General features: G+C 33.5%; 2 protein-coding genes across 2 annotated transcripts; both read left to right on the top strand.

The window, feature by feature from the left end:
* Positions 1-1,314: 1,314 nt before the first annotated feature.
* Positions 1,315-2,259, top strand: LOC127546794 (olfactory receptor 1J4-like). The gene has a single exon (XM_051973736.1). It carries the CDS (start codon positions 1,315-1,317, stop codon positions 2,257-2,259), a length of 945 nt encoding a protein of 314 aa, XP_051829696.1.
* A 16,402-nt stretch (positions 2,260-18,661) lies between these two features.
* On the top strand, positions 18,662-19,606 carry LOC127546793 (olfactory receptor 1N2-like). Its single transcript, XM_051973735.1, has one exon. It carries the CDS (start codon positions 18,662-18,664, stop codon positions 19,604-19,606), a length of 945 nt encoding a protein of 314 aa, XP_051829695.1.
* Positions 19,607-26,116: the final 6,510 nt, after the last annotated feature.

Here is a 26,116-nt window from a genome sequence, read left to right as displayed (position 1 = left end):
TCCATACAGTTTAGGAAGACTCATTACTGCATTGAATCCAGGATGAAGAATTTTTCTTCTAGGCAATCTACTAGAATATCAAATGGTTACACTTTGCATCAGTGGAAGATTATCCAATGAAGAAATCTCAGATAATCCTGTTATTATATAAACAGAAACTTAATTCAACAAACAGCATTCAATTTTAAACTCACACTGATAAACATCTGAACATTTGGAAATCAGAATATTTCATTCAAAATGTTTGAGAAATAGGTTGAATAGTACCTTAAATTATGACAGCTATAAAGAAGAAATGCTATTCTGATTTAAATTATTATTTTTTGCCTCAATTTCATCCCAATTTATTAAGCCATTTGAGTCACAACCTTAAAACAAAAAATCAAAGTACATGTAGCTTTTCTGGACAACTGCATTTAGGGTTAAATTGTGAAACTGAAAAACATCAGTGTGGAAGCTATGTAATGTAATGGATAGAATACAGGATTTAGAATCAGGGAAAGTTGAGTTCAAACCCACTTTTGAAAAAACATACTAGTTATGTAACTTTGTAACTTTTAAATGCTTCAGGTAATTAAATCACATATAAGTTGTAAGTTGGGGTGATAAAATTTTCACACAGGATCATCATGCTTAAAAAAATTCACAAATTCTTTATGTGCCTTTTTGTAGTTGAGGACGAAGATATTTTTAAAGGATTTAAGAAAATAAAGCATTAAAAAAGTAAATAGGAAAGACTTGTTTTACTTAGCAGCATAATGGAAATCCTATGATATAAATGAAATTTCTAGAAATTGAAAACCTTACTCCTTTAGACAAAATTTTTAATTTTAGTCATTTTAATATAAATTTTCTGCAGATTATCGCCATGATTTATTTTTTTCTTTCTTCTGGAACTGAATATACTGCAGAACAATCCATGATTTCTTCTATTAGATATTCCCTCCATCGATAGCCACCAGTATCTGGTGGCTTTATGAGTTTGCTGAGCCAAAAATTGTGAGAAAACTTTCAGTCATTATCCTTTCCTCACTTAGCTTGATAGCTTCTTGGAAACCCCTATCTCAAGGTCCAGCCAAAACTCAAAGTCAGAGAGTTCATCATCAATGTCCATAGCATTTTACATATTGGCTACTACCACTCTGGAGTCTAATACTTCTTACTGTTTTAACACTTTATGTTTGAAGGTTCCTTTTAACTCTAAACATTTGTGACTTTATGACTTTTATGTCTATGAAGCCAATATTCAATATTTTATGATTTTTATGACTCATATTTCTGATTTCTCTTTCCTCCAGCAGTTAGCAAAACAACATGGAAAGAGACAACAAGACGAGTGTCTCTGAATTTTTCCTTTTGGGACTTCCCATCAGACCACAGCAACAGGTCTTGTTCTACATCTTATTCTTGAGTATGTATCTCATCACACTGTTTGGGAACCTGCTTATCATCTTGCTGATCAGATTAGACTCTCGTCTTCGTACCCCTATGTATTTCTTCCTCAGTAACTTGGCCTTTACTGATGTCTGTTTCTCATCAGTGACTACCCCAAAGATGTTGTTGAACATGCAGACAAGAAGTCAAACCATTACCTACAATGGATGCATCTCACAGATGTATTTCTTCATATTTTTTACTGTTCTGGACAGCTTCCTGCTCACTGCAATGGCTTATGATCGCTATGTTGCCATCTGCCACCCTCTCCACTATACCACTGTCATGAGCCAGAATCTCTGCATTCTATTAGTAGTTGGATGCTGGATTTTCTCCTGTGCCAGCTCCTTAACCCATACTCTTCTACTGACCAGACTATCCTTTTGTGCAGATAACATCATAGCTCACTACTTCTGTGACTTGGCTGCTTTGCTCAAGCTATCCTGTTCAGATATCTCCCTCAATGAACTAGTGATATTCACTGTAGGGACAGCAGTCGTTACACTGCCACTTATATATGTCCTTGCTTCTTATATCCGTATTGTTGCCACTGTCCTAAAGATCCCTTCTACCAAGGGGCTCTGCAAAGCCTTGTCCACCTGTGGCTCCCATCTATCTGTAGTATCTTTATATTATGGGACAATTATTGGCCAGTACTTTTTCCCTTCCTCTGGTAATTCTAACATCAAAGACATCATTTCTGCTATGATTTATACAGTGGTGACACCCATGCTGAATCCCTTCATCTACAGTCTGAGAAACAAAGATATTGATGGGGCTCTGAAGAAAGTTTTTAGGAGGGGAATGTTTTCTTGTCCTTCATAGCCAGATCATGATCTAATTTTATAAATTATCTCTATTCATTTAATAATCCATAACAATAAAGATAATTTAAACTAATTTTCCCATTTCTCCATAAATTTTCCATAGAGAATCTATCAAATATTGATAAGAAATGCCTACAATGAGAAGGAGTAGAATTTGTTGAGCTCCTTATTGCTAGACAGAACAGTCACATGAATGATCTGTAAAAACTTCAAAGAAAACTACATTGGCTTATTGTTCAGAGGGCACCATTTATGGACTTTATGGTATTTCTGTAAGAGAATCATATAGGAATTCATTAGAGATGAGAAAATGTAATTGTTGAACAGTTCACATAATTTACGCAAAGTTAATTTAGTTTAACAAATATTTTTAGCATCCATTATTTCAAGGATGCTTTATTCAAGGCACTATTATGTACTAGGGTTATAAAGACAAGCATATAAAATAGTCCTTTGCTCTTAAGCATATGATATTCTTCAAATAGAAAGTGCTAGGTCTCTGAAAATAAGTCAAAGATTCTTCTTAAAATCCCTCACTGATTTCCACATATTAACCCAGAAAAAATGCAACAGGATTTTTTTTTTAAACTAGAGACAATATAATACAGGGGAAAGAGCAGTAGATCTGGAAAGGTTCAAAATCCAGTTCTCCCAATTACTTTCTATGTGATCTTGAGCAAATTACTCAATTTCTCTGAGCCTCAGTTTCCTCTTTTGTAAAATGAGGGAGTTAGACTGGATGACCTGTTTGGGCCCTTTTAGCTTTAATTCCATGAATTTGTCAAGAGTTGGCTTTCTTTTACATTTTGGTTGGGTGTAGCTCATAGAAGGTCTGGGTTCAAATTGTGAGGGCACAAGGACAGTGAGAACCACCCTACCATAGCAAAAATAATTTTTATTTCTTCTGGATGCATTCACATTTTCAGCAGCAAGAAGAGGCCTTAGTAGAGACCCTATGCTATGAAAGACTACAAGGAAAATCTGTAAGTATCAACAACTTTATCCTGATAGAGGAGCCAAAGATTGTAAGGAGGATAGTATATAACCTAGAGAGTCACTTCTGACTCTTCTATCTATCTTCTGATAGAAGATCTTACAGAAGATAGATAAGACTAGATAGGAGTCTTATCACAAATAATGGAATTTATCTGGCCAACAGGGTTCAAGTCAGAAACATTACATGGTTCAAGAGGATACTGAAAATTCCATGTGTGTTGAGGTGTGGGAGAGGAGATAAAGATGATGATTCCAACAGTTATTATGATCATAGCTAAAAACCAAAAAGTGACTTTTTTGTTTATCCTGACTTTCTGCTTTAAAAACTTCACAACTTCCCTGCTTCCTACAATGAGGAGTTAGTAACAAAGTTAGTATTAGGAAATTGAAGGAGAAAATGTGACATGGAAATTCTAAAAGACAATTTTAGAGCTAAGGTTCAGTAAGACTATGAGTTGGGTAAAGCCTACCAGTGATACCATCTAATTATTCTCTTCCTTGGTTGTGGCCCTTGAGGGTATTGTATAAGTTGAGAATAGCACACTAACTCTCAATCTTGTGATTCAATTCTGGATCTAGCTCAGTTCCCTTTCTTTTCAATTATATGTTTAGTCCAATTTTTGTCTTTTAAGAAAACTTCTTTCAATTATGAGAAAACTTTATTGTATTGTTTGCACCTAACCTTGAATGACTGGGAAGCTGGACCACCTCTACCAAAAGACCTAGGTTATGCTTATCAGAAATCCAGTCAGATCTAAATATTGAAGCAAGAAGTTTTCTTACAATTATACATCTCAAGCATTCTATTTGAAAATTATTATTTCTGAAAGTTATTGTTCCCATGTTCTTTTGTTTGAATACAGACAATTGCGGGGCGGGGGGGGGGGGCGAAGATGAGGCACTTCTTTTTCTGATTTCAGAGAATTTCATCTGTTTGCTCTTTACTTCTCAACTTTGAACATCCCTAGTTTTTCCTCCAATTAGAAACTAGACTAATTATACTTGCTTTTATTTTATTCATGGCAATCTTTTAATACATAAAAATCTGTCTCCCTCTATATTCAGGGTCCACTGCCAAGTTAAGAAGATCTGAAACATTTTTGTTACATGATTGACTGTATTGCTTAATAAATAAATGTATATGTATGCATATATGTATGTATGCTTGGAAGCTTGAAGCTTTGTTTCCTCAGTTTTTTCTTTTTTTTTTCAGATTTCACTTATGACCCTTTCCACTTTTATCTAGCCATCATGTGATCTCAGCCAGCCACACTGGTGAGGTCTCAATATTCCCCCAAATATCACAGTAATTCAAGAAAATTGTGATTTAAAGTTAACTGCTGGACTCTATTCAAGGTCCTTTATGGAAAGTGTAAGTAGCAATCGAGCATATAATCCATAACTGATATATAATTATTTAGAATAATATGGTAATTGATATATAATATAACAAAGGAAGATACAAAAAATGGAGTATAACTGTTTCCAGGAAACAAGTCTGACTTAGAAATTTCTAAATCCTAAGTGGTGAATAGATTAGGTACGCAAGACAGTAATAAATGACCACAGCAATCTTACGTTTGATAGATCCAAAGACCTCAGCTTCTGAAATAAGTGTTCATTACTTGCAACACTGCTAAGAAATCCAGAAAACAGTATGGAATAAACTAAGTATGGATAAACATCTTACACCAAATACTGAGATAAGGTCAAAATGAATACATGATTTAGACATAAAGAGTGATCCCATAAACAAATTAGGAAAGCAGGAATAGTCTTATCTGTCAGATCAATGGAGAAGGGGAGAATTGTTGACCAAACAAGAGTTAAAGAGCATTACAAGATGTAAAATGGATAATTTTGATTATATTAAATTAAAATTTTTTTTGCACAAACATAATATTAGAAGAAAACCAGAAAGCTTAGAAACAATTCTTACAGAAAATGTCTTTGATAAAAGCCATATTTCTCAAATATAGAGAGAATTGGGTCAAATTTGTAAGCATACAAAAATTTTCCCAGCTGATAAATGGTCAAAGGCTGGAGAAATCAAGGCTATCTTTATGTCACATGATAAAATGCAATAAATAAATTTTGATTAGAGAAATGAAAATTAAAGCAAATCTGAGGTTCTATCAAGCCCATCAGTTTGGATAATATGACAGAAATGGAAAATGATAAATGTTGAAAGGTATATGGAAAAAATTGAGACACTAATGTGCTATTGGTGGAATTATGAATTGATCCAACCATTCTAGAAAGCAATATGGAATTATGCTCAAAGGGTTATAAAACCATGCCTAATCTTTGACACAATACAAGCATTACTATATCTGAATCTCAAAAAGATCTTTTTTAAAAGGGAAATGGGTTTATATACATAAAATATTTATAGTAGATCTTTTTGTGACGGCAATGAATTGAAAACTGAAGAGATGCTCATCATTTGGGAATGGCTAGACAAGTCATGGGATATGAATGTGATAGAATACTCTTATTCTATTAAAATAATGAGCAGGTGGATATTATAAAACCCTGTAAAAACTAACATGAACTGATATTGACTGAAGTGGGCATAACCATTAATAATTGTTTTTCAGCAAAACAATGATCCAAGAGAATTTCAAAGGATTCATGAAGAAAAATACTATTTGCATCAAAAACTGGTGGAATGGGAATGCAAATTGAAAGCATACTATTTTCATTTTCTTTAATTTTTTTGTTTTTTGTGTTTTCTTTTACAATGTTACTAATATAGAATTATGTCTTACATGATTGCACATATATACCCTGTATCAAATTGCTTACCATTTTAGGGAAGCTAGAGACAAAGGAGGGAGAGAGAAAATTTGGAACTCAAAAGTTTTTAAGAGTGAATGTTAAAAATTGCATTTACATATAATTTTAAATATATATTTTTTCTCAATAATTTTCAACATTTATTTTTGTAAGATTTTTGAGTTCCAGTTTTTCCCTCCATTGCTGTCTTATATCCTTCCTCCCAAAGACAACAAATAATCTGATATACATTACAGATGTACAATCATTTTAAACCTGTTTCCATATTTGTCATGTTGTGAAAGAAAAATCAGAACAAAAGAGAAAAACACAAAAAAGAAAAAGCAAACAACAAAAAAGATGAAAATAATACGATTTGACCTGTATTCAGTCTCTGCAATTCTTTTTCTGAATGCGGATGGCATTTTCCATCCCAAGTCTATTGGAATGGTCTTGGATCAATGTATTGCTGAGAAGAGTTAAGTCTATCATAATTGATCATCACATTATTTTGTTGTTACTCTGTACAATGTCCTTCTGTGTAGTGTTTTGGTCGGTTTTCTGGAGGTCTCTGGAGCAGCTTTCTTTCAATTGAATAATCACACAAGAACAGCCAAATGTTAAAGTTACAATTCTTTATTGTCTCCTTGTCTGGGGCCCAGTTAGCTTTCTTGAGAACCTTTCAGACTGGCCTTGGTCTCAGTGGGGGAAGCAGGAGGACAGGCCAACCACCACGAGGCTGATGAAGATGGAAATGAATCTGTCGCTCCTTGGTTCTGAGAGCTTGAGGTCCTGCTTCCAGTCCTCTGATTCTAGCTGAGTTTGTCCCAGCTTTATATGCTCTATTTAATTACATTATCATAGGTGTGAATCTTGGGGAACTATATTAAGTACTAAGTACATGTAGTGAACAAGGATTATTAATCACCATGCTAAACTAGATAACCATTGTCTTATCAATTCCACTGAGTTAGCAACTTGTAAGAAACCTTGTTTCAAATACAGAGTTCTGGCCCATAACACTTCTGGTTCTGCTTACTTTCCTTAGCATCAGTTCATGTAAATCTCCCCAGGTTTTTTCTGAAATCAGCCTGCTTATCATTTCTTATAGAACAATAATATTCTATTACATTTGTATACAATAACTTGTTCAGTCATTCCTGAATTGATGGGCATTCATTCAATTGTCACTACAAAAGAACTGCTACAAATATTTTTGCACATGTGGGTCCTTTTCCCCTTTGTGATCATTTTGGGATACTGACCCAGTAGTGACACTGTTGGATTAAAAGGTACACCCAATTTTTTTTTTTTTTTAGTACTTTGGGCATCGTTCCAAATTGCTCTACAGAATGGCTGGATCAATCACAACTCTACCAACAATGTATTAATGTTCCAGTTTTCCCATATCCCCTCCAATATTTATCAAAATAAAATACTATTTTAACAAGAAATTTCTCAATTTTAAATTATTTCTGTTGTTTCACACTCCCTGAAAAGTTTATATTTTCTGTCTGTTTCTCTCTATTTCTGATCATGGAGACTTTAGTGGACTGAAAATACAGTATGAATGACAGTATGATATGGAAGCAAAAAAAAAAAAAAGCTAATATGATCTAATGGTTTGAAGCTATACTATCAAAGGCAGTGTCCAAAAAGTAGGTGGAAATAATCCTTCCAGCCTAAGCCCAACTTGAACTACACATGGAATACTGTATCCTCATTAAGTGAAATAATGAATGTAGAGTGCTTTGCCAATCTTAATATAGTATATATAAAACTATGATTATTAATATAAAAATAGCTTGAAGTTGACCTTGTTGAAGTTGAACATTGGTGAGATGATCAACCCTTTTCTACCTACTATTGTAAAACAACATATTTTATTTAATTCTTCATTAATTGTCTCTGTCTCTCTGTCCATACATTTGTCTGTCTGTCTGTCTGTCTCTCCTCACACAAACACATGTGTATGTATCTATATGCTCTCTAATATCCCTAACTATAAGATCTATATAATTTATCAATAATGCAACAAGCAATAAAATAAAGACAAATAATTATTTACAAAATCAACTATGAAAAAAATCACAATTACCTTTAATCATCACTGGAACTGTTGAGTTCTTAATTTTGAAATCTCATTACTATGATTCAGTTCTGCCAAGATATCAATTAAAATCCAATTCTTTTCATATTTCTTCACAAGATAAAATGTAATTCTTCAGGGTAAATTATTCTCCTTATCCTCTTTCTCTTTATACCTCACTTTATATCTCTTCATGATTGTTTAGCCTTCATTCTTTTAACATTGTATTGCTCCCTAGAGACCTAGTGATAGTAATTGTAATCTGGATGAGAGGGGCTATTAAAGTTAGTGTTACTTTTTTCCATTGGCTAAAAAATGACTCTGAAAATAATTTGATGATACGAAATATATATGTTGCAAAATAGCTCTTGATTGAGTTACTATAAATAAGGAGAAAACAATTCAATATTAGCATAAATAATAAGTTATGCATAATACTATATGTACATAGCAAAAGTGTAAGGTAATAAAGATAATACACCATGACCAAGTAGGGTTTGTACCAGGAAGGCAAGATTGGTTCAATATTAGGAAAACTATTAGCATAATTGGCTGTATCAATAACCAAACTAACACAAACCATATATTATCTCAATATATGTATAAAAAGCATTTGACAAAATCCTAAACCCATTCTTATTAAAAACACTAGAGAGTATAAGAATAAATAGATGATCATCACACATTTTTGCTGTTATTGTGTACAGTGTATTCCTGTTTCACTCAGTTCATACATATCTTTCCAGGCCTTTCTAAAGTCAGCTTGTTAACCATTTTTATAGAACAATAATAACCCATTATCTTCATATACCATAACCCCCTGCTCTTATTAGAAATGCTTCTCTCCATTACAGATATGCTTGCTGTTGGTTTTAGATAGGTAGTCCTTATTATTTTAAGGAAAGCTTCCTTTATTCCTATGCTATCTAGTGTTTTTAATAAGAATGGGTATTGGGTCGTGTGCTGTATTTTGTTTAAAAGTTCTACATCTATTGAGATTATCATAAAATTTCTGTTGGTTTTGTTATTGATATGGTCAATTATGGTAATCCTTTTCCTGACATTGAACCAACCCTGCTTTCCTGCTATAAATCCCACTTGGTCATAGTGTATTATCCTGCAGAAAAGTGACTGTAGTCTCTTTGCTAATATTTTATTTAAAATTTTTGCATCAAGTGTTTCTATTGGGCCTATATCCCAAAGAGATCTTAAAGGAAGGAAAGAGACCTATATGGGCAAAAATGTTTGTGACAGCTCTTTTCATAGTGGCAAGAAACTGGAAACGGAGTGATTGCCCATCAATTGGAGAATGGCTGAATAAGTTATAGTATATGAATGTTATCAGATATTATTGTTTTATAAGAAACAATCAGGAGGATGATTTTAGAGAGGTCTATGAGAGAGTTATATGAACTGATGCTAAGTGAAATGAGCAGAACCAGGAGATCACTATACATGGCAACATCACTATTATACAACAATCAATTCTGATGAATGTGACTCTTTTCAACAATGATATGATTGATGCCAGAAGGTCTCATTTCTAAAATATATAAAGAACCGTGTCAAATTTATAAGACTACAAGTGATTCTTCAATTGATAAATGGTCAAAGGATGTGAACAGATAATTTTCAGATGACAAAATTAAAGTCATCTATAATTATATTAAAAAAATCTAAATCATTATTGATTGAAGAAATGCAAATTAAAGCAACTCTGAGATACTACCTTATACCTCTCAGATTGGCTAAGATGACAGGAAAAGATAATGATAAATGTTGGGGAGATTTGGGAAAACTGGGACACTAATGCATTGTTGATGGAATTGTGAAATGATCCAACCATTCTGTAATCTAGAATTATACTCAAAGGGCTATAAAACTGTGCATACCTTTTGATTCATTACTCGGTTTGTGTCCCAAGGAAATCATAAAAAAGGGAAAAGGGCCCACAAGTGCAAAGATGTTTTTAGCAGCTATTTTTGTGGTAGCAAAGAATTGGAAAATGAGTAGATGCTCATCAATTGGGAAATGGCTGAACAAGTTGTGATATCTATGAAGATAATGGGGGTATTATTGTCTATAAAAATAATGAACAAGCTGATTTTAGAAAGGCCTGGAAAGATTTACATGAACTGATATTGAGTGAAACAAGCAGAACATGTAAACAATACAGAACATGTATTGTGTACGTGGTACACAATAACAGCAAGAATGTATGATCAACTATAAAAAAGTTGGTTCTTAGTGATTTAGTGATCAAAACAATCCCAATATACTTTGAATAGAAAATGCCATCCACATTCAGGAAAAAAAAAACAACAACTAAGGAGACTGAATGTATAACAATACATGCTATATTCACTTCACTTTTTAAAAAAATCTTTCCCATAACTTTTCCTTTTTGCTCTGATTTTTCTCTCCCAAAATGATTCATAAATAATGTATATTAAAAATAAATAAATTCACTGAAGACAAAAAAGAAAGTGCAATGCTCTATGAGTGAAGCAGAATTGCATGGCTCATAAGAAAAGTGAGATGTATAAATTTAGAGATATCTCTATTCTAAAAATTGACATGGATTATTTGTGCATAATTTGTGATAGTCTTTCTACCTTATATTGGTCTGCTTAGTCACTGTTGGAAACACCTTACCTTGATCCCAACATAGTGATGTCATTTTTGCTCCTTTTCAAGCACAAAGAACAACAACAAACCAAATGGATGATTAGATCCTGTGTTCTCTTCTTTATATTCATTGTATCTATATGTCTCATCAACTTCCATACATTTAATTATCATCCCTATGCAAATAATTCTCAGATCTCTATACTCAGTTTTCATCTTTTTCCTGAGGTCCAGTCTTGTATCATTGACTGCTTAGTAAACATTCCCAGCAGGATCCCATTCTCATAGATACCTCAAGCTATAGAATTAAATGTCTTTCTCCTTATAATAAAAATTGTTTTCTGAATTCCCTATTTAGTAAAAATAATAACTACCATTCATGTAGTTTTGCTTTAAACTTTGAAAATACTACATATATATACACATATATGGTTATGTCACATTTGGTTCTTCTTTTACAAGAACAGCTTACTTTTTTTTCAAACAAGCATTTTATCCCATGACCCCTAGAAATTAATAAAAAAAATTTTAAAGTGAAAAAACAAGGACTTTAGTATATAGCTGCATTATCCAGTAATGCAAATTCAACATTAGCCATGTTTGAAAATGTATGGTTCTTTCTCGTTTTAAGTTCATCATTTCTCAAAAGCAAAGCATTCCATTTTAAAATAGATTTGATTGCAGCCTGATCTAATGGCCAGAAACTTAAGACTTGTAGTCAGAGGACCTAGGAATGTGAATGTTCTTTTATGTGTATTGCAATTTATTCTGGTCATGGTGTATATCTGTGCCACAGTTTCTGAAGAATTTATTGTGAGTTTAAATGAAAAACAATGGACAGATGCATTGTGGGTATGAATACATGGCAACTCTTTTCAGATAAATTTTTTAAAAAACAGGGGCATATATGTGACAGCAGAGAGATACAAAATCTGAAAAGGAGATAAAAATTGGGAAATAACCAAGGGATTTCACATCTGTTCCATTAATACTCATGTAATGGCAAGAGATATAAAGGAAACTCCTTAGGACATTGGGTGTACCTACTATAGAGGACTTGTGGAAAGACAAATAGCACAAGCCAATAAATTGTGATCTGTACCACTGGAGGAAGTACTTATATTAGTGCATTCATAGCTCATCAAAAATGTATTATTTTTTTGACATAGTCAATAATCATTTATTAAACACTTACAATTTGCTTAATATGAGAGATGCAAAGAGTCTCCCAACATTTTGCTTCTTGACATTCTGAAGATATTACCTATGTATTCTACAGTACAAGATTCAGAAGACCAAGTTATTAAGAATGAACTGCTGGGTAAAAAATGTATTATTGCTATTACAATGAAGATGAAATAAAACTACAAATTTGAAGGAAAAATTTGGAAACAGCAAAGATATCACTTTAAACTCAAATATTTCAGGAATTTTTATATTTCTTTTTTTTTTCAAATTACAAGTAAAAGTAAATTTAAATTTTTTTTCTAAATTTGACGTTTCAAATACTCACCTACCCACTCATGGCAATCAGTTATGGATTATGCATTGCAATCATGTTAAAGATGTTTCCATAGTAGCCATGTTGTAAAAAAAAAAACCACAGATGTCCCATGCCCCTTTCTCCCAAAAAACGTTCTAATCTGCATTCAGATTTCATCTATTCTTTATATGAATACAATTTTTTGTCATAAATCCTTTGAAATTATCCTGGATCATTGTATTTCTGAGAATAGCTAAGTCATTCTCACTTGATCATTATAGAATATCACTGTGTATAATATTCTCCTGTTTCTACTCACTTCTTTTGTATCACTTCATGTAAGTCTTTAAAACCTGGAATTTTTCATTTCTTATAGAAAAAAACAGTATTTCTTCACACTCATATAGCACAACTCATTCAATCACTGTTCAATTCATGGGAATCCCTTCAATTTTCTTTTCTTTTCTTTTTTTTTTTTTGTTTTGGTCACCATAAAAAAGCTGCATAAATAAGTTTGTACTAATTGTCTTTGATCTCTTTGAGATAAAGCCTAGAATAGTATTACTGATTCAAGATATCTTGAGGTTTACCAGATAGATTACTTCTTAAGGACAGTGCCTTAAACCCATTAATTGGCTCTGACTGTCATTAATTGATCAATAATAGTTTCCAGGCCAAGGAACAATTGGTTTGTTTGGACCCTGCTTGCAGACTTAGAGTGAATGTAAAATATCAACTGTTTCTGTTTTCCAGAGAAATTCTGAGTGTCTTTCCCTCCCAGATTGGATTTTTTTGACTAGATAAAAGAGTTGACTAGGTAAGAGTGAATTCTTAATGGAGGCTTCGAGGGAGGCTAAGAAAGAAAATCTAGAACTCAAATTTTATCTACCCTTAATCACTGAATGGGCATTGTATCAATCAAGCTGAGATCTGTTAAAGATCTTAGTTTAAAAAGCTCAAGATCAATACAGTTAGAAATAGTAATAGTAATAAAATTTTGAAGCAAGTTTCTCTAATAAGGCTTCATTTCTCAAACTGAGTCAAGTTTATAAAAAATAAGATCAAAAGATATGAACTATGTCCAAAGAACTATAAAATCATGCATATCCCTTGACCTAACATTACCACAATTAGGCATGAATTCCAAAAATGATTTTTAAAAAGGAAAAGGGCCTACATGTATAACAATATTTATATCAGTTCTCTCATCAGAGTAAAAAATTGGAAACTGAGAGGAAGCACATCAATTGGGGAATAACTGGATAAATTGTTACATAATTATGATGAAACATCATTGTTTTGGAAGAGGTGATGATCAGAATACTCTCAGAAAACCTGGAAAGTCCTCCATGAACTCAAGCAAAGTAGAATGTACTGTGTACAAAGTAATATCAATGCTGTGGGATGATCAGTTGTGAATGGCTTTGCTGTTCTTAGCAGTACAATGATCCATGACTACTCTGAAGGACTTATGATGAAAAATCCTATCCATACCCAGAAAAAGAATTGACTGTGTCTGAATGCATATTGAAGAATATTCTCTGTCTGTCTTGTCTGTCTGTCTCTTTCTCTATGTCTCTCTGTGTCTCTCTCTTTTATTTTTCTTGAGAGTTTTTAAAGGGATGGGATATCTATATTTTCTTTCACAACATGATTTATGGAACTGTTTGGCATAACTTCAAGTGTGAATTCTTAATGGAGGCTTTGAGGGAGGCTAAGAAAGAAAATCTAGAACTCAAAGTTTAAAAACAAATGTAAAAATGTTTTAAATATAGGTGGGAAAAATAAAAATATTTAATAAGAATAATAAAAAATTGAAGGTATTTGACTGCATTCAGGATCGTCCCTAGTTATCTCTTTTCAAATCTTGCTACTGAACCCAGCTGGCTCAGAATAGAAAGTGAGGCTAGTGATTTTACACAGTTCACTCTCACTTACATCCAACTCAAGTGTGTGTCATGGCCTCACTTCCCTGATGTTATGGTCCTTTTTGAGAATGAAGGACAATCAAGTTCTATTAATGTTTAAAGGAAGTTATCTTGGCCTCTGTACAAGTTTTCTCTTCTTTAGATTATACAATCCCAGTTTTCTGATAGTGAATATAAAAGGATGATCTTAAAGGAACATTAGAGGCCCTGTAGTCCAACCCTTTCATGCTCCAAGTGAGAAAACTGAGACCCAGTAAGATTAGTTGACTTGACCAAGATCACATAGACAAGTACATTCAGAAATGGAAAGAGTAATAGAGATCCTTTTTTTTTTTTTTTCATTTTAGATACAAGGGAACTAAATGCAGAACAAATATGTACTGGAGCTGGAATTTAAACTCAGGTTCTTTGCTTTCAAAGTTGTGAGTTTGCATTTTATAAGCTAGTTTAGTCTCCCAGAATTCTGGTGCTCTGCCTCTGAACTTAGTCCAGCTTGTCATTGTTTCTCCTCAAGTAAAGAATTAAAAAATTTCTATATAATGAAATAGCTGAGATCTTCCCTTCATTGGTCTCTTCATGCTACTAAACTTGCTCCATTAACCAAGATCACCTAGCCAATATTTGGGGAGCATAAAATGGAAAGAATGTTAGAGATCATCTAGTCCAATCCCTTCATTTTAGAGAGGAGTAAGTTAAAGCTCAGAGAGGTCTTTCTCTAGTGATTGAACAGAGTCCACAGAGGAGTTCCTCTGGAACGCAAGAAAACAATTCCCTTCAACCTTACTCCCTCTCAAAAGGAAACCAAATGAACGATTGCACTCTCATTGTCTAAGAATCCTTTGGGATCCAACCAGGGCTATCTGGAGCTGAGTATGAGGAATTACTTTTTGTCCTTAATGAGGAGTTTAGAGGATTAAGCTCTAAAGAGACATTTTAATCCAGGGAGACATTCCTAATTTGCATTACATTGTGACCCAGAGTCTGCTCCAAAAGAAAGCTTCTGTGTCCATATTCCAGATTCATAGTCTGTCTCCTCTGTGGCTGCACAGGAGATTCTCTGGATCTTCATTGTGAGTTTACCATTATTTTCAGGAGATACATGAAAGTGACTGAGGCAGCTTCTTCTGTCAGAGCTCATGCAGACCAATCTGGTAAGAGATGAGGGAGGGAAGAAGGATGGCTGAAATACAAACATGCTGATCTTTAGCACTCCTTCCATTCAGCCAGTTAAGGGCTAAGAAAGAATAATAAAAAGAGGCTGATTTTCACTCTGAGATTTCTCTCTCTCCTTCCCACTAGAATAATCCCAGACTAGCAACTTCTAAGGTTTATGTGAGAAATGTCTCTTAAGCAATCTCAGCCAAACCCATGATTAGTATCTAGGTCACAGAGACCATTGATGTGACTAGAGACCAAGCAGACTTCAGTCTCTTTGTCTTCTTCCCAGTGTTGAATTCTTTCTGGATTTTCTAGTATCATTTTATTACTGCTTGTCCCCTTCAAAGGACATGAAAATCCTAAAGGTGTCTGGGTAATGGAATCATAATAGTACTAGTCAAGGAGACAGGGTGAAAAACTTAGGAAAAGACCAATAGAAAGGAAAAAATCAGGGCCAAGAATAGAGCAATGATAAAATGAAAGCTTAGAGGATGGAGAAAAAAAATACATTTTTATTTTTACTAGCTTCTATTTGAAACTTAGCTCTTCTTTCCATAACTAATAATAACAGAAAAAATCATTTTTAGAAGTGATTCAATATGTTTCACTAGACTGTCAAAGAGGTTCATGATACAAAAAAGGCAAGAATTCTTTAGATAGATAGATAGATAGATAGATAGAGTCAAGGGTGTGATAGAGCCACATTGTAAAGACTTGTGAAAACAAACTTTTAAATTTTCAGTGTGAAAATACCTTAGATATATTAAAAAAAAAAACCAAGCCTTGATTTATTTTTTTTCTTGATTATCTAACACAAAAAAGTGATGAAGAAAGGGTTAATAATACAAATTAAACTTAGAAATGTTCTTGTGTACATTTTTAGGGACCTAGTTGTTAAATATTTACTGGAACATTGTTGAATATAATCTTCCCCTAACATATGCTGCCATACCCACAAAATATATTTGAAAGAAAAATGGCCCTAGAGAACTGGAAGAAAGTTTTTTTCCATTTCTTCATTCTCATTAGTCAGTTTAGGAAGAAAAATCAATGGTTCCTCAATTAGAACTGATCCACCAGAGTCACCAATAAATGAGGTACTAGAACTCAAAGTCATACTGGTTTTCTTAGAATTAGGCCAATAATCTTTCCATTCTATTATTCTCTGAACTTTCAGAATATGTAATTATATACTTATTTAAACACTTTAGTGATTTATGGAGTTGTAACTTCCTTGTTGTGAGTATTCCCTTCACTTGGTGCTAATTATAACTTCATCTCCCTTAATGAAAGGCCTTTGTGAGATACTATAGGAAAAAACCCCTTTTCATCCTTTTGCAAATCTTTTGGTTACAAAACTCTAGTTCACCTCCTAATGAGGCTGGCCTTCAAACATAAGTGGAGGATCCATTGACAAACATACTTAAAACTTCATTAGTTTGGGGCGGCTAGGTGGCTTAGTAGATAGAGTATCAGCCCTGAAGTTTGGAAGACCTAAGTTCAAATCTGACCTTCAGACACTTAACATTTCCTAGCTCTGTGAACCTGGTCAAGTCACTTACCTCAAATTACCTCAGGGGGGAAAAAAACTTCACTAGTTTGAACAAGTCTTCCCCAGAGTTTGTGCCCTGCTGGTACAAATTTCTAGAGGTCAAGTTCACATGTCATAATGAAGAATCAGAGCACAATAGCTCAGAGGACAACCCCATTTTGGAAACAAAAAAATATTCATAAAGTGTAGAGTTTTAGAACTGGAAGAGATTTCTAAAACATGTACTATAAATCATTCATTTTACAGATTAGGAAGTTAAGGTCAAAAAGGTTAAGTGACTTACTTAAAATCACTGAACTAATATAGATGGAACTGAAAATCAAGTTTTCTGATTTTAAATCCATATATTAAAAGTACATAGCTTTTATCTATAAGTGGGGAAAAGAGTAACATAGATTACTCATTTGCCACTTAATGTCATTGTTGAATGGTACTTCACTTTGTTTCAAAGCTTTGAAACTACTACTATGAATTCAATTATATCTGTCTCCTGTTCTGGTTCTTGATAGTGAACTACAGAGAATCTTATAGCTTTTGAGCATAGATTATAGGAGATAAATGGATCCCCAACAAGGCCTAGAGTTCAACACTTCTGGGGAGTTTGGGGTGAAGTTTTCTCCTACTACCTATGCCTAAGAAATCTCTAGCCTCAGAGTTGAAGAGGATAAAGAGCAAATGAATAGTTTTGTGATTAATTCCCATCTCTAAAGGAGTAGAAGGATAAACTGTAATCTACCTGTCTTCTCTTGAAGCACCAACATTAAGGGTATCTCCAGCAGGATCTCCAGCACACACCAATACACACACACACACACACACACACACACACACACACACACACGCACACGCACATGCTAGTGGGGAAGCTACAGTCATTCCTTTTGCTGTTGTTGCTTAATTAAGCTTAAACTACTCTTCTAGTATATTTTTATTTCCTTCAATGTCCAAATGTACACTACACTCAGGTTTTATAATGATTAGAATAAGTATCTTAGAAGTGTGTTAATTCATCACAACAATCCCATGAGGTCAGCCGAGCAAGGATATTAATATTTTATTGATGAAAGAGCAGAATCACAGAGAGATAATATGATTTGTTCAGAGTCACATAGCCAGGATCTTGAGTCTTCAATACCACACTGCACACATTTCATATCTAGGGACAAGAGATATAGGATAGTAGAATATGACCTATATTTGTACCAATTAGGCAATAATCCATTCCTGATCTATGAGACTAATTTATTAAATATTGTCAATCAATTAGGGTCCAGGTCAAGTCCTTTTTCCTCTTGAAAGCTTATCCTAGTTCTTCCAGCCTCGACTGGTCTCTTTTTTCTTTGAGCTATCCCATTTAGACTGTACTAACCAATCTAGTACTTGCTTAAAAGTAGTCCTCAATTGTTCACTATATACTCATATATAGTAGTCTTAGCTCCTCTAATTTTAATAGTAGCTCATATTTTATAGTGTTTTTATTACAAAACTTTGAGGTATAGAGTATAAGTTTGAAGCCCTATTTCATAGATGAGAAAACTGAGTCACAGAGAGAAAAAAGCAGTTTTCCCTGATTCCACCACTAAAAGCAGACTTAGCTAAGACTCAAATTCAGCTCTTCAGATCCTAAATTCAATGTTATCTTTATTAAGCCATCCTTTTATTCGGAACAGAGATTATTCTTCTTCCTTCTCTTAACCAAGGACCATAGCACAAATCTAGGTGTCAAAAGGGAACTCAGTAAAAATTGACTCAAAGAATATTTTCATTTTCACAGACAGTGAGAGACACATGGGACAAGAAAATAAAACAAGCATCTCTGAATTTATCCTCTTGGGACTATCTGAACAGCCTGATAATCAGAGACTGCTATTCGGGTTATTCCTGGCCATGTACTTGATCACTGTGGTGGGGAACCTTCTCATCATATTAGCCATTGGCTCTGACTCTCATCTCCAAAGTCCCATGTATTTCTTCTTGGCCAACCTGTCCTTTGCAGACATCTGTTTCACATCAGCTTCTATTCCCAAGATGCTGGTGAACATTGATACCCAGGATCAGACCATTTCCTATGTTGGATGTATTACCCAGCTATATTTCCTTCTTGCATTTGGGGGTTTAGACAACTTACTTCTGGCTGCAATGGCCTATGACCGCTATGTGGCCATTTGCCGTCCCCTTCACTATGCCACAATTATGAGTTCTCAGCACTGTGTGCTGATGCTGAGTGTCTGTTGGGCTCTGACCAATATTCCTGCCCTGACACATAGCATTCTGTTGGCCCACCTGGACTTCTGTACCCATCATGCCATCCCCCACTTCTATTGTGATATTAGTCCCCTGCTAAAATTGGCGTGCTCTGATACTCACTTAAATGAACTGATGGTAATCATCATGGGAGCAATATTCCTCACTCTTCCCCTTGCTCTCATTGTCCTCTCCTATGCCCATATCACATCTGCTATCCTTAGTTTCTCCTCTCTTGAAGGGAGATGGAAAGCCTTCTCCACCTGTGGGTCCCACCTCACTGTAGTCTTACTCTTTTATGGTTCCCTAATGGGTGTGTATTTATTTCCTTCATCAAGTTACTCTGCCCAAAGGGAAAGTACAGCTTCTGTTCTCTATATGGTGGTGACCCCCATGATGAACCCATTCATCTATAGCCTGAGGAACAGAGACATGAAAGGGGCATTGGGGAGGCTTCTTGGCAATGGGAAAACGCTCTCTTCTCCATAACAGCAATGGCTGCTCCTGATGTCAATTTCATCCTATTGCAGTCTATCCAAGCTTATCCCATTCTACCCCACTTTCTCTAATCCTAAGAATTCCAGTATCAATTACTTTGGGCTATCGTATCTGAGAAATCTGCACTGGGTGAAACTTAAGACTAGCCAAACCCTCCATGGGGAATTAGAAGAATGTGATCTTTTTTTCATTTTCCCCTTCATTAACTTACTTATTCAACAAATCTAAATTTATCAGAAAAGCTTAGATAAGTCATGGTACTTATCTTCATGGTGTTTATAACTGTGGTTCCAGTGTTCCACAAAGCAGTACAACTTTAGCAGTGCATCAGAATCACATAGGGAGAAGACCCTATGCTTTTCCCCTGCCAATGTACTATCAGCCCAGACTCAAAATAACCTAGGGTTGCTAGAGACCCAGCGTATTCAAAGGGAACAGATTTTAAAGGTGTTTTGAATAGAGGAATGATGAGGTAGTAGGGAGTGGAATGAGTGTGGAAAATAGAGAAGAAAGAGTTGCATACATACAAAAACCTCCTCCTTTACCTTTTTTTGCCATTATTCTGACATTTTGTCTGCCAATTCAATTTATTTTTGCTACCAATCATGTTTCTATTGTTTTGAATAAAAAGGGGCTATTTTTCAAAATAAAAAAAGGTGCAGTTATAAAGTTCAAAATGTGTTCACACTCCAGATGGTATTTGAGTTTCATATCTGTAGAAGCAAAGTGATTATTCCAATTCATGTGTGTGAATAATAAGATAGATTACATAGTTTACTAGCCATTAAGACTAGGTGGGAAGAGTTCTGAAATTATATGGCACTGTCCTTTTTTTCCCCAAGATTTTGCCTTATTGGAAGAAACCTTTTCTAGTTCTGCTTAATCTTAGCATTATCATTCTGACATTACCCTATGCCCTACATTTACTCTGAATATCTTGTTTATACATACTTGTTTGTATCTTGCTTGTACATACTTGTATTCATGTTGTCTCTCCATTAAATTTTTGTGAGCTCTTTGAGAACAGAGACTATCTTTTACTTTTCTTTATATTCCTAACATTTAGTCCAATGTGTGGCACATAGTAGCTGCTTAATAAACATTAATGGACTATAATCATCTTTCTTGTTTCATTCATAACTTCATCTGCTTTAATGAAGACCACTTTTTTGTAAGAAAAAATATAAGGAAAGTGGGCTTTCTGTGCATTGTATAATCTTACCAAAAGTGATTTGAGTAAAATTTTTTCCTTTTTAGTTTGTTTTTTCTTTTTGATGCTTAATTCTACCTTCTGGGATTCAGTTTTTCTCTGTATAATAAAGCATTTAATTAAATAACCTCAAGGTCTATGCCAATCTTAAAACTGTATATATTCCAACCCTGTGTTCTAATGCCTCCTGCAATCTGGCAGCTTAAGTACCTTTTAAGCACCAACATTCTATTTTCTCAAGCAAATCATATTTAAGTAACAAGGCAGTATATCACTTAGTAACCTGGTGATAGCAAAGACTAATTCACTTTTCAAAAGTGAATAGATTTCTATAGGTTCATAGAAGTTAGGACTAAGAAAGACTATGGGATCTATTCATTCCTACCTTTTTTTGGTATAAAGACTCATTTTCCCAAAATAATAATATGGTTCCCCATATGATACTTTTAGTATCTATTGATTAAGAAAATACGTGAATTCTATACTACTTTCAAATTGATTTATATTTTATTAATCACAAAAGCATTAGCATACAGTTGAAAACACTAATTTGCAGACATCTGAGATATGTTATTCGTTCAGTTTTCAGAGAAAAATTTTGCATATTTATTATACTGAGTTATTTTATGACACTGACTTGAAAAAACTTAATGGTCCAGCAAGGGTCCACAGCTTGAAGTGTACTAGGACCCACTTAAATTGGCTAATGACAATCCTTTGTTAAGTTTTCAGCATGAGCATTTATATCTCAGAAACCAGCAAATTCTACAAATGAAGGTGGTATTTCTTATTTTATTGATTATTTAGATCTAAGAAAGTATTAGAAAAAAATTTTAATAATTGAAATTCAATGTAATTTAATGTACACATTTTCCCAGAGAGCTGACTGTTAAATATTTACCAGTACACTTTTGTGACCACAAGTAACAGATTAAGAGCCACTGATCCAATCCAAATCTTACATTTTACAGATAAGGAAAATATAATTCAAAGAAATCTTCTCCCCTATCACCCATAGAGTCTCCAGAATAAATGGCAGAGCTAACAATAAAATCCCCATTTCCTCAATGCAGATTCAGGGCTTTCTTCCACTGAAAACTGTTGACAATTGAATTTGACCAATGTAACAAGATAGAGGAGAATATGAAGGTAGTGGATAAAGGCAGCCAATAGACATGAGCAGTGGAAGTAGGGTAGAGATAAGAGCTACTGTTGAGGGAGATGTGATCGGAGGTCCTGAACTAAGGAGAGAAGATAATTCCATCCTGAGCACTTTTCCTTGAAAATATCAGTCAACCACAGAAGAATTCTTCTTCCTGATGAATAGTAGAGGCTATCTACATCATACTAAGGTATTTTATTCAAGGACCTCAATTGGGATATTAACTTGCTTCTCCTAATATGAAATTCATTCAATTTATTAAATGCCTATAAAATGCAAGGCTCAAGATAATAAATGGCATTTATTTAGCTCTCTAAATTTGGCAAAGTGTTTTACATCTATGATCTTATTTAAACTTTATAACAAGCCTATTAAATATATAGTACTAATCAACAAGAAGCATTTATCAAATGTTTACTTTATGTCAAGCACTTTACTGGGGTCTAGGAATACAAATATAAAATCTTTTTCTTTTTCTTTTTTTCTTTTTATTATTATTACAGTTTTTTTTATTTACAAAACATAGGAATGGGTAATTTTTCAACACTGACCCTTGCAAAACCTTCTGTTCCAATTTTTCCCCTCCTTCCTCCCACTCCCTCCCCTAGATGGCAGGTAGTCCAAAAAATATTAAATATGTTAAAATATATGTTAAATCCAATATATGTATACATATTTATACAGTTATCTTGCCTCACAAGAAAAATAGGATCTAGAAAGAAAGAAAAAATCTGACAAGGAAAACAAAAATACAAGCAAACAATAACAGAAAGTGGAAATGCTATATTGTGGTTCATACTCATTTCCCATAGTTCTCTCTCTGAATGTAATTGACTCTCTTCAATACTAAACAATTGGAACTGGTTTGAATCATCTCATTGTTGAAGAGAACCACATGCATAAGAATTGGTCATCCCATAATTTTGTTGTTGTCATGTATAATCATTTCCTGATTCTGCTCATTTCACTCAGTATCAATTCATGTAAGTTTCTCCAGGCCTTTTTGAAATCATCCTGCTGGTCTTTTCTTACAGAACAATAATATTCCATAACATTCATATACCACAATTTATTCAGCCATTCTCCAAATGATGTGCATCCATTCAGTTTCTGGTTTCTAACCACTATAGAAAGAGCAGTCATAAATATTTTTACATATATGGGTTCCTTTCCCTTCTTTAAGATCTCTTTGTGATATAAGCCCAGTAGTAACACTGCTGGATCAAAGGGTATGCACAATTTGATGACTTTTTGAGAATAGTTCCAAACTGCTCTCCAAAATGGTGGGATTTGTTCTCAATTCCACCAACAATGAATCAGTGTCCTAGTTTCCTACATCCCCTGCAATATTCATCATTATCTTTTCCTGTCATCTTAGCCAATCTGAGAGATGAGTAGTGGTATCTCAGAGTTGTCTTAATTTGCATTTCTCTGATCAATAGTGACTTAGAGCACCTTTTCATATGACTAGAAATAGTTTCATTTTCTTTATCTGAAAATTGTCTGTTCATAGCGTTTGACCATTTATCAATTGGAGAATGGCTTGATTTCTTATAAATTAGAGTCAATTCTCTATATAATTTGGAAATGAGGCCTTTATCAGAACCTTTAAATGACAAAATGTTTTCCCAGTTTATTGCTTCCTTTCACATCTTGTCTATATTAGTTTTGTTTGTACAAAAACTTTTTAACATAATATAATCAAAGTTATCTATTTTGTGATCAATAATGATCTCTAGTTCTTCTTTGGTCACAAATTCCTTCCTCCTCCATAGGTCTGAGAGATAAATTATCCTATGTTCTTCTAATTTATTTATAATCTTATTCTTTATGTCTAGATCTTATCCCCATTTTGACCTTATCTTGGTATACAGTGTTAAATGTGGATCAATGCCTAGTTTCTGCCATACTAGTTTCCAATTTATCCAGCAGTTTTTGTCAAATAGTGAATTCTTATTCCAAAAGTAGGGTTCTTTGGGTTTGTCAAACACTAGATTGCTATAGTTATTGACTGTTTTGTCCTGTAAACCTAACCTATTCCATTGATCAACTAGTCTATTTCTTAGCCAGTACCAAATGTTTTTGATGACCACTGCTTTATAATATAGTTTTAGATCAGGTACAGCTAGGCTACCTTCATTTGATTTTTTTTTTTCATTGGTTCCCTTGAAATTCTTGACCTTTTGTGCTTCCAGATGAATTTTGTTGTTATTTTTTCTAGGTCAGTAAAATAGTTTCTTGGGAGTTTGATTGATAGAACACTAAAATAGATTAGTTTAGGTTGTATTGTCATCTTTATTATATTTATTCAACCTATCCATTAGCACTTAATATTTTCCCAATTGTTTAGATCTGACTTTATTTGTGTGGAAAGTATTCTGTAGTTTTCCCCTCATATAGTACCTGACTTTTGCTTGGCAGATAGATTCCCAAAAATTTTATACTATCTACAGTTATTTTGAATGGCATTTCTCTTTGTATCCATTGCCATCAGATTTTATTAGTCATGTATAAAAATGTTGATGATTTATGTGGATTTATTTTGTATCCTGCAACTTTGCTAAAGTTGTGGATTATTTCTAATAGCTTTTTAGTAGATTCTCTGGGGTTCTCTAAATATACCACCATTTCATCTGCAAGAAGTGATAATATAGTTTCCTTATTACCTACTCTAATTCCTTTAATATCGTTTTTTCCTTCTTTTAATACAATATTGAATAATAATGGTGATAGTGGGTGACCTTGTTTCACCCCTGATCTTAATGGCAATGGTTCCAGTTTATCCTCATTATATATGATGCTTGCTGATGGTTTTACATAGATGCTACTAACTATTTTAAAGAAAAAGACCATTTATTCCTCTATTTTCTAGTGTTTTTAATAGGAATGGATGTAGGATTTTATCAAATGCTTTTTCTGCATCTATTGAGATAATCATTTTTTTTGTTAATTTGGTTATTGATAAAGTTAATTATGCTAATAGTTTTCCTAATATTGAGCCAGCCCTATAAATCCCTACTTGGTCATGATGTATAATTCTGGGATCATTTTCTGTAATCTCTTTGTAATATTTTAATTAATATTTTTGCATCAATATTCATTAGGGAAATTGGTCTATAATTTTCTTTCTCTGTTTTTGTCCTACCTGGTTTAGGTATCAGTACTATGTCTGTGTCATAAAAGGAATTTGTTAGGAATCTTTCATTCCCTATTTTTTCAAATAGTTTATATAATATTGGAGTTAATTGTTCTTTAAATGTTTGGTAGAATTCATATGTAAATCCATCTGGTCCTGGGGATTTTTTCTTAAGGAGTTGATCAATAGCTTGTTCTATTTCCTTTTCTGAAATGGGACTATTTAAGCAATTTACTTCCTCTTCTGTTAATATGGGCAACTTATATTTTTGTAGGTATTCCTCCATTTCACTTAGGTTATCAAATTTATTGGCATAAATTTGGGCAAAGTAACTCCTGATTATTGCTCTGATTTCCTCTTCCTTGGTGGATAATTCTTCCTTTTCATTTTTGAGACTAACAATTTGATTTTCCTCCTTCCTTTTTCTAATCAAGTTTAGTAAAGTTTTATCTTTTTGTTGTTTTTTTCATAAAACCAATTCTTAGTTTTATTTATTAATTCAACCATTTTTTACTTTCAATTTTATTAATCCTTCCTTTTATTTTTAGAATTTCAAGTTTACTATTTGATTGGGGGTTTATAATCGACTTTTTTCCCTAGCTTTTTTAGTTGCAAGCCCAATTTATTGATCTTTTCTTTCTCTATTTCATGCAACTAAGCATCTAAATATATAAAATTTCAACTTAATACTGCTTTGGCTGCATTCCACAAATTTTGGTATGTTGTCTCATTATTGTCATTCTCTTGGATGAAATTGTTAATTTTGTTTATGATTTGCTGTTTCATTCTTTAGGATGAGATTATTTAGTTTCCAATTACTTTTTGGTCTATTTTCCCTTGGCTTTTTATTTAATATACTTTTTATTGCATTGTGATCTGAAAAGAATGCATTTACTATTTCTGCCTTTCTACATTTGATTTTGAGGTCTTTATGTCCTAACACATGATCAATTTTTGTATAAGTTCCATGAACTGCTAAGAAAAAAGTAAGCT

Source organism: Antechinus flavipes, chromosome 2, assembly GCF_016432865.1.
Source record: "Antechinus flavipes isolate AdamAnt ecotype Samford, QLD, Australia chromosome 2, AdamAnt_v2, whole genome shotgun sequence".
Taxonomy (NCBI): Eukaryota; Metazoa; Chordata; class Mammalia; order Dasyuromorphia; family Dasyuridae; genus Antechinus; species Antechinus flavipes.
The sequence above is the reverse complement of the archived record's forward strand: the minus strand, read 5'-3'. Positions and strand labels throughout refer to the sequence as shown.